Source organism: Coturnix japonica, chromosome 8 (genome assembly GCF_054131305.1).
Source record: "Coturnix japonica strain WE chromosome 8, WE-NBRP24, whole genome shotgun sequence".
Classification (NCBI taxonomy): domain Eukaryota; kingdom Metazoa; phylum Chordata; class Aves; order Galliformes; family Phasianidae; genus Coturnix; species Coturnix japonica.
Genome location: NC_140670.1, coordinates 30,116,032 through 30,130,029, shown reverse-complemented (window position 1 = coordinate 30,130,029; position 13,998 = coordinate 30,116,032). Strand labels below are relative to the sequence as shown.

General features: G+C 41.4%; 1 protein-coding gene across 1 annotated transcript in view; it reads left to right on the top strand.

Annotated features, from left to right (window-relative positions):
- Window positions 1-13,998, top strand: part of CPXM2 (carboxypeptidase X, M14 family member 2) — a 61,051-nt gene that overhangs the window by 17,523 nt on the left and 29,530 nt on the right. Inside the window, exons 2-3 of the mRNA XM_015867589.3 lie at window positions 3,620-3,729; window positions 7,171-7,310. Coding sequence (XP_015723075.2) covers window positions 3,620-3,729; window positions 7,171-7,310 — 250 coding nt within the window. The remainder of the gene's footprint in view (window positions 1-3,619; window positions 3,730-7,170; window positions 7,311-13,998) is intronic.

Genomic DNA, 13,998 nt, shown 5'->3' with positions numbered 1-13,998 from the left:
AGGAGTTAGACAAGCCCAGGCTGGTATGGATTGAGAAGGATTAGTGATATGGCTCCTAAAAATGTAAGTAAAAAAGGAAACGTGCTCCTTTATTTCATTCCATTTGAAAAACTGAACAGGTTCTTAAATTGATGGAAAACGTTCTTAAAACACGACAATCATTTGTCTGTTGTGCCTTTAAAAGGATGATAAAGAGTAATTTCCTAAATGCGTTCCCATTAGATATCAGAGCTGTGGAGACAATCTGTGCTCAACCCGGCCATCTTTATTTGGACCAGAAGAAAATAAAAGAGTAATTTAGGAAATAAAGATAAACGAGAGTGTTCTCCTTGCCCTGTTCATACATACATCTTCTATTTACATTATTAATCTGCCTTTTCCAAGGAAGTCTGCTGAAAATTTTATCATAAAGAATAGTTAATGTTGCAGGAGATTAACTGTAATTATACTGCAAGTGTAAGGACAAGCAAGATGGTTCTGTAGAATGGTGGTGGTGGTTTTCTTTTTGACCTGAATTTCAGTGGAAGATGCTGCATAAGGATGTTGTTGGATTTTGGTACCACGTTTTCATGTACACAGCATTTGGATTAAAATGTCTTCTAAAACCACAGCTGAATTTCCTGTATTTTTAAATTCCTTTTTTTTGATTAGTTAAAGAAATGACAAAATAATTGGGTCATTGCTTGCTGAATCTATAACATAAAGCCGTTCTGGTTAGTTATGCTTCTCCATTTCTAAAGCTTCTGCATGCGTTTTCCAAACTAGTGTTTAGACAGTCTGCGTGGCAGTTTTCATTGTCGTATGGAAAGCTTATTTAAATTACTTAGAATATATAAATCAATGCTTTCAGAAGTGCAGGCTTTGCCATAAAGCACTTTATTTTCCTGTATATCTCCTAAAAATAATTAGGTTGTCTGAGTTACCTCTAGAGGAATTAAGAAAGTGTGTGAGGGAGGAGAAACCAACATAATAGTGTAGATAAACTGAAATTCACAGTATGACTCTGGATTAGTATTTTTTTCTGTAGTGTAATGTCAACTTCGGGTGGATTGGATGAGTAATTAGGGAGTAATTTGGACTTAATCTTTTGAGCTCCTACAGAAAACTTTGCTGTCACCATCTCTGCACATTGTTGGTCAATGTGGTCCAAGATGCTTCTCAGTTTATCTCTTTATTGATGATGGAATTTGCACATCTGTGAAAAGAATATTTCTGTGTTTCTAGTATTTCTACAATGTTAACAATCTCATGTTGTCATTGTCTCTCCTTCCCCAGACCAAACAGTCCTAGCCTTAAACCCCCATTAACAACTCCCATCAAACTGAGCATTTCATAATACTGACCTGTTGATCTGATGCCTTTACAGGCAGCACAAATAATTGATGCTGACAAAATAAATAGCAGGCACGTTTAATAGAGATCCGTATGAACAATGAGATAATACGCAAAAAATATATGCAGGCTTTTTCTTTTTTTTCCCAACACAGTGTTTAAGAAACCCTGCTTGAAATCCACAAGTAATCTCAAAATATGGCAGTTTTACAATGTTAAGAATATTCAGTTCGAATAAAACCAATCGCAGTTCTTTATATGTACACTGGCACTGCATGTCACATGTGGGAAGGTTGGGGAACCTCATCCAGATCTGGCAAGCAAACTGCCAGACTCAAAAATAGTGCATTTCCTACAGGCTGTGTGAAAACAGGTCTTTGCATGGAAGGCAGCAGTTGCACTAATACCCCACTGACAAAAATGGGACTGTAGACTGTGTGGTTATGTGTAATAGTGAGATACCTGGTAATAGAATGGAGTGCAAAATAGAGTGTGGGAAGGAAGGAGCTTCATTGGATATGGTGCTGGTGGAGCTGGCTGTTTACTCGGTGGGAAATGTGCTGCTTTTTCATTAATTCCCATCAGAACCTGCATGTTGTCCTCCTAGCCTGTATCAGGAATGGCATAAACATGGAGCTAAGTGATGTATGGCTGGGAAGGCAGCTTGCTCTGGGTAGTGCCTGAGTATTGTGAGGGTGTTCACTGAAGTACAAAAGCATTTGCAGGATTACCTGTGAGATTCATTTCCCAACCTGTCTGCAGGACTGAACTTGCTAAAGGAAGGCGGGCAGTCCCCAGCTCTGTAATTTACTCCCAGTAAAGATCTGTCAGAGCCTGAGCCTTCTTCCAGCCACTGTGCAATGAAAGATGGAGCAGTCTGGAAGGAAATGCTGTTAAACCAATCTGCCAATGAAACTCAAATCCTCCAAGCAGCTCCATTCTCTGGTTCTTCTTCTCCATCCTGTCTCTTCTCTGCTTGGGGTAATTAGATTGAAAGCTCTTCAGAATGAGGAACTGTCTGCAGCCTGTCTCTTGTGTGCCACTATGATCACAGCTGGTGCATAAGGAAATTCATTAGTAATTAATTTTTGTCTTTACTGCCGCTGATGAAGACACAGAACTTTGGCCACTGATTTCTGTAAGAACTTTGCTAAGGATGGGCGTACACACGCTAGCACAAATAGCACACAGTGGTTTTCCCGAGGGATTTTAGGTTGCTGTGAGCTGAGTGGGAGCACAGCAGATCTCATATATGTTTTGACAGTTTGTGCACAGTAATACAAAACCAATGTGAGAGTCAGACCTGGCTAAATAAGCACCCAGGCACTGCTTCCCACCTCTGCCCTGTGCAAGCTTTCCAATCTTGGCCAGTGCTGAATTCAGAGCCTCTGAATCGTGCCCTGCTGTACCATTCAAATGCTGCCAGAATGCTTCTTTGCTTTTGTCCACCTTCTGCAGTGCACATAGTGCACCTCCCAGCCCCGCTATACTGTTTCCAGGACAAATATGCTGAGGACGGCAAGAGACTCAAATACTGGGGTCATCTCAGACCACAGTGTTTTCTCTGAAAATAATGAAGTAGACTTTCCAAGGCCTTATCTTCCAAAGCCAGAGATCTGGGCTCTAGCTTGCTGCATTCCCATCTTTCTGTTGTGGCAGTGGCATCTGCTTTTCTTTCTCTTTGCAATTTGGAGCTGAGAAATGGCTCCTTGTTGCAGAATTGACCTCTTTGTGCTCAGTCATTACCTCTGCAGCTCAGCGGTCGGCTTCCCGGACCTCTGTAACAGATGCTATTGTGCAATGTGAGCAACTGTGATTGAAGTTTCCAGAATGGATTTTAATTAGAACCATAACTTCATACAGTAGCTTGGAGTAAGTACAGGGGAAAAATCAAAACGAGATGAAAAAGAAAAATGCCAAAAGATGGGAAAATAAAAGGCCGTTCTCTTGGCATCTTGTGCTGAAACACACTGGACTGGAAATATTCTGCATATCTATGGAGGACAAAAGCATAGAGCAAACAATATTAATTTTATGCAAGTGACAAAAAGCCAGATCCTCACTGGTGTAAATCAGCATTGCTTCATTGGTTTCATGAGAACTGCCATTTCTTATTGACTTCACTGGTGTTGTGCTTGTTACACCAGCTGAGAGCCCACACCAGCTTGGCACGAGTGAAACCAAAACGCTTGGAATGCTTGCTTATGGTTTGCTTTTTTAAATAAATCAATATACATTTCATATGTACATATATATATAAAGTTTTAATACATCTTTTGTTTTGTAGATTGTCCTCCGCTTGGTCTAGAGACACTAAAAATTACTGACTTCCAGCTCCATGCCTCTACAGCAAAACGATACGGCCTCGGGGCCCACAGAGGAAGGCTTAATATTCAGGTAACATCCATTTTGCTGCTAAGTGGGAGAATGGCTTCAGGTTGTATGGCTACATAAAGGGAGCCAGTGGATGGTTATTGGTTCTGACTGCCTTGACAGCTCATGTAATTCAAGTGAAGGGGAAACACTGGAATTAGAGCAGCGAATAGGGATGATGGATCACCCTTAAAGTTGTGGGGTTTATTTGTGTGGCTATAGAAGTCACATGCTGAGGGTGCAATCCCCAGCAGAGCTCTGTGGATGAGCGTAAGTGGGTGCTCCCTGCATGGCTGCAGGAGCAGTGCGTCTACAAGAAGGTTCACACTGCCAATGACTCTTAGCCATTTGCCTGCAGTTAATGACAGCAGTTAATTGGAAGTATGTGGCTCTAACTGAAGCTTTTGCCCTGAGGCTGCTTTTCAAAGGCAATGAATACGATACAAAAGATTCTGTAATTCGTAAGCCGCTAGCAGAGACAGTCTGCTTTTATTTAACGTTAATGTTGTGCTCAGCTACTTTGTGTGACCAGAACTCTATTTCTCTATTTTTTGTGTTTCTCTTTTTAAACTATCGTAGCTTTAATGGGTTAATTTTTGACAGGAGGCCCAGTAAATCAGTCTGCAGTCACTCCAGCAGTAGAGCCAGCTTGAGTGGAAGGGGCTCAGGTGCAGCAGGTGGGTGCACATGATGTCCCACCTGTGGGCTCTGCAATGTAGTTCTACTGAGGGCTGAGCAGTTTGCTGCTTTCCAGAAAGAGTGGTAATGCTGCAACAGGTTGCTCTGTTCAAGGGGTGTTCCAGAACTGTGGAGATGTGGCTCTGAGGGATGTGATTAGTGGACATGGGTGGGGGTGGGTTGGGGTTGGTTTGAGGATCTCAGTGGTCTTCTTTGGTCTGAATAGACTTTGCATAGAAAGATCATGCATCTTGTTGGTTTGGTTTGTGTGTGGATTCTTCTTCTTTGTGAGCACAAGTTTCATAGCATTACACTGCTGCTTGATACAGATTTTCACATTGTCATTTCCTCCAGCTGTGAGTCATATGGGGACTGATTCTTAATATGCAGCAGCTATTTTTGCACTTCTCTGGTACGTGATGTTATATAATCCAATGGCTCTAGAAGGCTTGTATACAAATAACGCAACAGCACCCAGCTCATGGTGAACTTCGACTTAAGTGACTGCTCTGCTGTATTTTCTTGTTGAAATGTAGCCCTTTTCTCTGCTACAACTTTAGCTCTAATGGAGATTTCTAATAATCCTCCAATCCATGTTTTTCTCCACGACTGAAAGCTTATCTGTATGCTATAGACGCAGCAATTCCCCAACCCCCTTGACCATTAGGAGCTACCACTATGTCTGGCACTTCTTTCTCCTTAGATACTGCTCCCTCTGAAATCAGCTAAAAATTAACACCACTTACATTTTGCAGCTCTCTTCCTGTATCTTGCTTTTCAGCATTAAGTTTTAAGGCTTGTGAATGTCAGTCATATTGATGTGGTGTGTATGCTTAGAACCAAGCACAGGCCAGACTTAGGCTGTGTAATGCCCTCTAGGGTCTGCTTTAGCAGAACTCTGTGTTGGGTGGCTCCTGATGTTGGATGCTGGAATTCCAACTTATCTGTGTTCTTTAAGGAGTATTTCATCATAATTGTTCTCATCTTTCAGGAACAAAAGTTTTCCAAAGAAATGTGATATGGATTTAAACTAATGAATAATAATTCTCTCTGCCTTCTCTATGTAACGTAGAGGAAAGGTTTACAACCCAATGAGCATCATGCTAATGGGCAGCATTCTTAGTCAGATTGAAGACTGAGGGTCCCAGCCACAGCAATGGGAGACATGGGCAGAATTGGTGGAATTTCATTAGCATGCAGGGGATTAACATAACGTTGGTTCAAGGTGCTCTGTAGATTGTAATGCTTCCTGGCAAGCACTGGTTTTCAACCCTAAGGCTCCATCAAATTCCATCTTAATTTAAAATGCTCTGAAACCTGTGCTTGGGAAAGGTTCTAACTAAGGCAGTGATCATATCTGTGTTGTGTTTCCCACTGTTCAGGCCTCCCTGAAGAAATTTCTCTTTCATTAATGGAGTTCCTTTCCATGCAATCTGCTTCCCCTTGTATATGAGCTCTGCTTTTAAGATACTGGAATGAGGACATAGGAGTAGGTGGCTTCGTATAAATTTGGCCAATGCAGGAAAACCATTAAAATTTAAGTTTCTCTGATCTTAGATTTAGAATAAGAAGCCTCAGGAATTGAATCTGTGTCTGCTTTGCAGTGCTCTCTTCAGACGAAATCAGACTCAGGTTGGAGAAATAGGATTGACAGCTGCTTCTCCTTTCTGTGTATCAGACCAATCCAACACCAGTTTTGCTAGAAACTGAGTGTACAAATGGAGACAGACAGACCTGTCACTGTTTGATATCATTACCCAACTATGGCTGTAATATCAATCACCATATAGAATAACTGTATATCAGAGCATAAAGGAGTCTAATACACATTTTCAAAGTTTTCCTTACTCTTCGTTTCTATTTGGGAAATATTTAAAAATATCCTTTCTTGGAGTTGCATGGATGGCAATGATAAATCCACATTAAACACAGATGATATAACACAAAAATAAATGTAGCCTCCGAGAACCATATGGAGAAGCTTCTGTGCTTTCTGCGACAGTAGCCAGCTTGGTGCAGAACATTTCCTCAGTTTCAGTAACAAGATAAATATCTGAAGACCTCACATGACATGCTTCTTTGACATCAATTTCTTGCGTGCTCAGATTGTGCAAAATAAAAATATCTTGTGGCTATTTCCCCTTTGAGAATGTGGAGAGGACTGCTTGTGGGGTTTATTGTTGATGTAGTTCAAAGTATAGGTTGGTAAGCAAGCTGGAGTCCAGCAGGGAGCTGGGCACTCCTGAATCTTTAAACTTAATTTGCTGTAAGGCCTGAAAAACTTAGTGATGGGAATGGGAATTGGTGGAACACATCATTGCTGTTTCCATATGCTTTAAGGTCTCTTTTGCTGATCCTGGTGGGGGAGGATTTAACTCCACCATGGAGCATTATTGAAATGGAGCAGAGATCACTTTTTAGGACTTTCATCACTCTGAAGACCATGTGGATAATTTGTTTTTGATGAAGGCTCTGTCAGGCCGCAGGCACAGACAGGTGGACTGGACTAGACTGAAGTTTTGTTTGTGCTCTCTGAGCTATATTTGTAAGTAATGGCTCTCAGGTTTTGAAGGGGTATTGCAGAGTTCTTTCTCCCACACACTTTGAGCAAGAAAACATTTTGGCCATTCCATATAATTGTGGAGAATGACAGTCTTAGGGTGCTTAAAATTGAGCCAAGGGAAAGAATGAAATGAATGATGACTTCATGTTTTCTTTTCTTTTTCCCAAGAAAGACCTTTGGTTTCCTGGTTCTGATTTATGAAGAGAGTTTTGCTTTCTTTTCAGGCAGGTGTTAACGAAAATGATTTTTATGATGGTGCTTGGTGTGCAGGAAGAAATGATCCATTTCAGTGGATTGAAGTAGATGCTCGAAGGCTAACAAAATTCACTGGAGTCATCACACAAGGAAGAAATTCTCTCTGGTCGTAAGTACATGCTTGATTTTTTTTTCCTTGAGTTTCTCAGCTTTCAAGCCAAAGGATTCATGCTGCAGCGTGCTTCTGCTTTCCAAGGAAAAGAAAGAATAGAAATGATGCATGAAGTTGAGTATTGAAATGAGGAACAATAAAAGGTGAAGGTTCGTTTGTGGCCTAAAATGCAACTTTAAAGGCAACTCCAAACTGGTTTAGTCGTTATTTACATCTGTTAAAGGAGGTAACAGGTTATATGCCTTTATACTTTTTAGCCAAATTTAATTGTGTTAAGCTTTCTAGTTCTTTTCGAGTATTAACTTGATCAGCTTATCGTATTAAAGAATAAATGGTTATTTCTTGAGTTATTGGTTGAGTATCTTGCACCGGGAAATAACTGCTTTGCAAAGAGCTGTATGCATTTGTGTGCAGTTACTCATCTGTGGCCTGCTTCTGAGTTTGGGTGCTGAGATCACTATGATACAGTTTGAATGAGATGTAAATTATATACCAGGAGCAGAGCAATCAGTTGGTGTGAACAGGAACTGGAGGTGAAGGTTTATCTTCATCTCGACCTTTGTGCAGTGTTCGCTTAGTCTCTCTTAGCTTCTGGTTGGGTCTCACTGCATTATGTGAACAAATTACCTTGCTCATGGGGAGAGGCCTTTTCCAACAAGTGTGCAGGAGGTGCACAGTATAAGATCTGGTCAGATCCCTCATTAAGTAAATTTGTGTGATGCACAATAAAAAGCAAACAAGAAAAACATCACCATAGTTAAGAAAAGGGATAATTTTTCTTTTACTGCTTTATTTTCTGATATTTCTTTCAACAATGGAGTAGAAGCCGGAGCCTTTTTGGCAACAAGGCTTCTATATTTATTCCACGCTGTTCTGCGTTGGATAATTACGGTAGCAAAGGCTTATTCTTTCCTGTATTCATACTCTTGACATTGCTATTCTCATCAACAACAGCACTGCGCTGCTTTATCTTGTCACACTGCTATTTTTAATTTGGCTGTATTGTGAGTTTGCAGCCAGACTTGATGTTCTACTTGTAGCTCGTGCTTACTGTCTGGGTCTTCAGAGGGTTTTTTTTTGGGGGTTTTGTTCTTAACTGAGTCTTTCCCCATGAAGAGCTGGTGGGCAGAATGGTGATGGCCTTCATTGGGGCTGATGCTGGGAGAGCTGATCCATACCCTTCCCAAGTTGTTGCTCAGTTTGCAGTGAAATTGGCACATTTCTGCCTCGTGGGGCAGGTCGATATCTCCTGGAAAATGTGTCTTCTCTTGTCAGTGTCTAATATAGTAGGCATGGTAGCATGAATTTGTGGTTGGACTCGATGATCTTAGTGGTTTTTCCAACCGTAATGATTCCATATTTCTAACTTAGTTTGTGGAAGTGGCCTCCCTTGAGTCCACCTCATTTCCTCTGCCCCCATCATCAGATAGAAGAGATGAAATCTCTTTAGTTGATGTTTGGGTCATCTTTTACATGTGTCGGCCCCTAGATTTTAAAATTAACTTGGTACTCATCGAGGTACCAAAATAAGATTTTCAATATGCAGCCCTCATTTGGACCAGCAGGGGTATCCTATGGTTTCCAGTGTCATGGCACTTGAGGACAATGTGTCCAGAGCAATGTTAGATGCTACTTGCCAGTGGAGCATCCCTCCAGCAGTCAAGGAAGCGAGAGGAAATTAAAACCATGAAACCCTATGGTGGACAGGAGCTGCACAAAGAGAAATGGAATCTGGAGTACAGTAGAGACTGAGTGGAAGCAAAGCACGCCTTGGGTTGGTGTTGAGGAGCACTGGCGGATACTTTGGTACTCCTGATGGCATCAGGATTGTTGCATGCAGTGAATTGCCCTTTGTAAACCTATTGAGGAGAAGCAGACACCAGGCTGGTGGGACTCGTGCTGCTGTGGGTAGGTGTTTTGATGAGTGTTCTATTACAGCGGGCACTAGAGACAAAGGAGAGACACATTATCTTCCTCTTATGCTTTGCTGCCAGTATAAAAAAGCACTATTTTTGAAATGAGAGTTTGTACAAAAAGATGTTGTTATGCTACCTGAGGCATCTTCCCAACTTTATGAAGTGGTGTGACAGGAGAAGTGCATTCGTAGATAATAGAAACATACGTATATTGGATAATAAGCTTATTTTGGGTAGGAGAGCCAGAAAACAGCCTTCTCTGTGTTGTATTAGAAGCAAAAGCCTGCCAAGCCTGAGAGCCAAGGTAGGATTTTATTTAAGCCTTGGAGATTTTCCCAGCATTATATAAGAAAGTCAAGACACCGGGATATGTGTGTGCTAGGTTCACCAATGCTATTACGTGGTACAGATTAAGGATCAAAAAAGCAATTTTTCTGTCTTCACATTGAACGAGAAACTTGAACATAGCAGAAAAAATTACTTAAATGAAAGTCAGCTCTGAACTTCTGCCCTGATCACATTCATACCTGTCCCTGTCCCTTTAGCTTACTGCAGCTGACTTAATGGGGGCATGTAAAGGAAAGGGAGGCAAGGACACTGCACTGAGTGCTGCAAGAAATCACTATGTTCCACACTGTGAGGCTGCACTGGGAATCTGGCCTTTGATTCCACAGGTACTTCTGATGCTGTAGCCAAAGCTAGCTTATTGGTGCAGGAAGCAACCCTTTTCTCCTTTATAACAGCTCTGGCAGATGTCATCTGGCTTTGCTGATCTATGCGCCACCCAAGCAGAGATGGTCTCTTCACCTCAGCCTTGTTTATCAGTTTTAGGGACTTAATAGGATATAGATGAGCCTAAAGGTCATGCCTGACATGATGCAAAGAGCACAAAAATGCAGGGGGCTGTCACCCTTCGTACTCTGACAGGAACTGCTTCACCTTAGTTTGTCCCCTCTCAGTTTCACTTGCAAAGTTGCCTTTTCTTGTCTGCCTTCCCAGGGCATTTGTGTCCAAGCTTGAGATGTGAGAGCATTAAGGAGGAAGAGGCCAATGTGCTGAAACAACTCTTGAAAGCACACGTGACCTAACCAGAGAAAGAAAGAAACCATGCTTTGTTAGTAATGAATACTTGAATTGTTTAATCATTTCCTTTATAGAGAAAAACACTTCTTGAAGTCAAATTCTGTACTGGAGCTGTGTGGCTGCAAATTCCATGACAGCTACTTGGAAATAAATTGTTCTGCTTTTCTGCTCAGAAACAGGCCTAGTCTGAAACCTGAATTGGGAGGATCTTTACCAGTCAAAGCAAATATGTGCACTTGGTGGGTGCTGCAGTTTGGGCACTGCAGGCACTCCTGTGAAACCCAAATCCATGGCAAAGCACTCCGCTTACCATCATCAATACCAGTTGAGGGTAATGTAACCTTTCAGAGATGCACGTGACATCTTCTTCTTAGAGACTGAGGATGCTAATAGATCTGATCTAGCTGAGCTACCGGAGGGTTTGTGGCTGAGTATTTGGGGGAGTAATATAGCACGTAATTCTCTTTAATTCTGCCAGTGTGTCTTTGAGCTTTATGAATTATATATCTTTAAACAACTTTTCAAGGCTGAGTGGGACACGGGAAGCATCGCTGTGGAATTGGGTCGTATTTAAAGCAATGATGTGATAGTTTAAAATATGCACTCTTTTGACTGAGAAGATATTAATCACTCTTAGCAGTTTGGCAGGAACCTAGAAAACATAGGAAACATGTTTCCCACAACCCAAACAATCTTGATAGCTCAACGCCATCTTTTGTGTCAAGAAAAAACCCATATGTTTAAAGAGACTCAGTGTATTAATACAAAGCTTCAGCAATTTTGAGGCAGGGGATGTTTTGGTTTTTTTAGAGAAGTGAATGAGATGTTTCAGCAAGTTATATTTGTGATGATACAATCCTTCTAAGTTAATCTTTCAAGCATGTTAAATGATGCACTGATATTACTTGTCGGAAAATAAGGTGACAATGTAAAAAGCATGGATGCTACAAGCTGTGCAAAATGCTCATTCTGGAGTCAATTTAAGCAGGAAAAATTCAAAATAGTTGTTATATATATAAGCTCACAGCCTCATGAAAATATTGTAAGCTTTACTTTTCTGCAAAGCATTCATTTTTAATTTAAGAAAACAAGTGGGGACATAAAGGTTCTCAGTGCCTGATTTGGGTAGAGGTCAGTCTGTATGCCTTACTATGAGACTGGGGTTATTCCCACCTGTCTGTTACCCTTGTGGTTCACTTCATAGGGATATCAAATATCCAGCAAAATTGATTTTCTGTCTGATAGTCCTTGTTAAAAACAGAGCACCTGCAGTTTGTTAAAGGAATAAATTTGCAGTATTTTATAGCCCATTCTCAGGCTTTTTTTGTGTGATGCAACACATTGTGATCCCTAGCACAGATCCACTCTTTACAAACCATTAGTAGGGAACAGGAGGTCTGCAGCAACCTGAGTGCTTTCTAGAGATGCAGCTGAGGTTAAACTCAAGTCAGTGCTGTTTATTTGCTGCTGATTTGGGTGGTGCAGGATGCTGCTTTTTATTGACTTGTGAGCTAAATGTGTTGCCCCACTTTCTCGTTACTGCAGTGTTCACCTCCATTTCCTCAGGAGCCAAGACTTGTTTCTATGAGACAGTTCTTAAGTGAGGATTCCAAGGTGGTAAAATTTGATGCTTGCAAGAGGGTAAAATTTCTTCCTTCCTCCCCACTTTGGCCACCTGTTACATCTTAATAATAGCAAGATTTTCTTTTTGATGAGAGAGTCTCATCAGCATCTTTGGTATTCCAATAATCAGGAATTTATCAGCGATAGCCCAGTGTTGCACCGTTAGCGTTTCGGACGGAGAGTGGTTATTCATTGGTATTTCAGATGTAGTTACAGATACCCAAGAAAACAATTTGCACAGTATGTGAGAGGAAGGAGTAAAATACAGAGAGAAAACAAACCGAATACAGCGCTGCTTTGGAAACGTAGTGGAATTAATTGTATACGTAGTCCAGTTCATGAGAACAGCAGGCATGTTTGGTGTTGACATCCAAAGCAATACCATTATTCCCCATGTTGAGGATGTGAAAAGAGACCCTGAATAAAAACTTCAGCAAATTTGGAAAAGTCTCAGTGTTTTATCCACATCCTGTAATAAAATAGGCAGCTGCTGTGTACGGACATGAACTGTTAAGGCACATTAAATCAGTGTGAGCTGATATTGACCCTGACTGGGTGACAGGACTGCAGAGATTGTTACAGCCTCCCTGAAGTCAGGTCTCACTGAGTGAGTTCCCAGTCTACAGACATCATATCAAATGTATCATGCAAGTTATGAAACAATCTGATTTCAGTGTCACTAGTTATCTGTTATCATAGAATGGCTTGGGTTGGAAGGGACCTTAAAGATCAGCTAGTTCCAACCCCTGCCATGGGCTAATTCCCTAACTCTGGTGTGGTGGAGATGCCTTGTGGGGGGAGAGCCTGCTCTGCTCTTGGGGGTGTTCAGAAGGGGGAGGGGACTATAATGGGGAGCTTTAAACCAAATGAGCTGAAGTTTTTGGAAAAGGATGTACCAGATAAGTACAGGAAACAGATTAGTCACATATATTACCCATAGCAATGATTTGTATATCTTTTAATGTGAATTATGCCTCTTTGCAATGAGATTGGCTAAGTGTGGGGTTACCAAAATACTATTGTGCAGCTGTTCTTTTTCCCCTTCCCAAGCCAGCATCCCTTCTGGACACAGCAAGAGCTTGGCTGATCTTTTGTGCACACTCAGTAGGCAGGAGTCCTTTCAGTGTTGCTGTAAGTATGCTCAGAGCTGTGCACACAAGTGGCAGTCTCTGCTGGTTACTGTCAGAGTTTTTCCTTTTCCATTATTTTGTTGTTCACAGACAAATATTAGTGGTGAGGCAGTGGTTATGCAGTTCAGATTTATCTCCTGAAATACGTAGCCAATACACACAGGGGTGACAAGCACACCCCCTCCCATTAAAAAAAAAAAAAAAAAAGGGAAAGGGAAAAGGTAAAATGTAGAGGTTTGAAAGAAATACAATCGGGGCTGATGGTATTTAGCAGGTATAAAAGAAAGGGAAAGTGTGGTGGAGGAAGAATTTCAAGGACATGCAGATCCCTTTGCAAGAAGCAGCCTGTGAATGGAGTGTTAAAACTGTAAAACCTTTGAGGCCAAGGATATCTTTGACCCCATGCAAGAGGCCTGGAGCCTTCCAGTGTTGTTTAAGTATGAAAGCATTGTAGTGATTGGAAACAACTATAGCTGTATTTCCACTGGTACTGCTGCCCAGAATGCTTTGGTTCCCATTCATGGAGGTTCCCATGTCCATGGATGGGCACTGGGCAGCCCGAGCTGGTGGGGCCAGGCAACCCATGGCAAGGGTTGGAGCTGGGTGAGCTTTAAGGTCCTTCCAACCCAACCATTTCATGGATTTTCAAGGAAGGCCAAAGAATAAAATCTTATAAAAACCCACTGTAAGATGGTGCCACTGGGTGTGAAACACATTTGCAAACTCACTGAGCAGGGAGTTTGGAAAAAAAATAAAATCAAATCCATGTTTAATTCATTCAGAGCAAGAGAATTTCTGGCCCTGAGCTTTTCTTCACAGGGCCTCCAAAGAGCCAGATCTCACAGCAGTGGATTCATTTAAGTCAGCTAGAAGCAATTTTAAAAATGAAATATTCAAAGATTTCAATTATTAAAAAAAAAAAGGGGAGGGGGG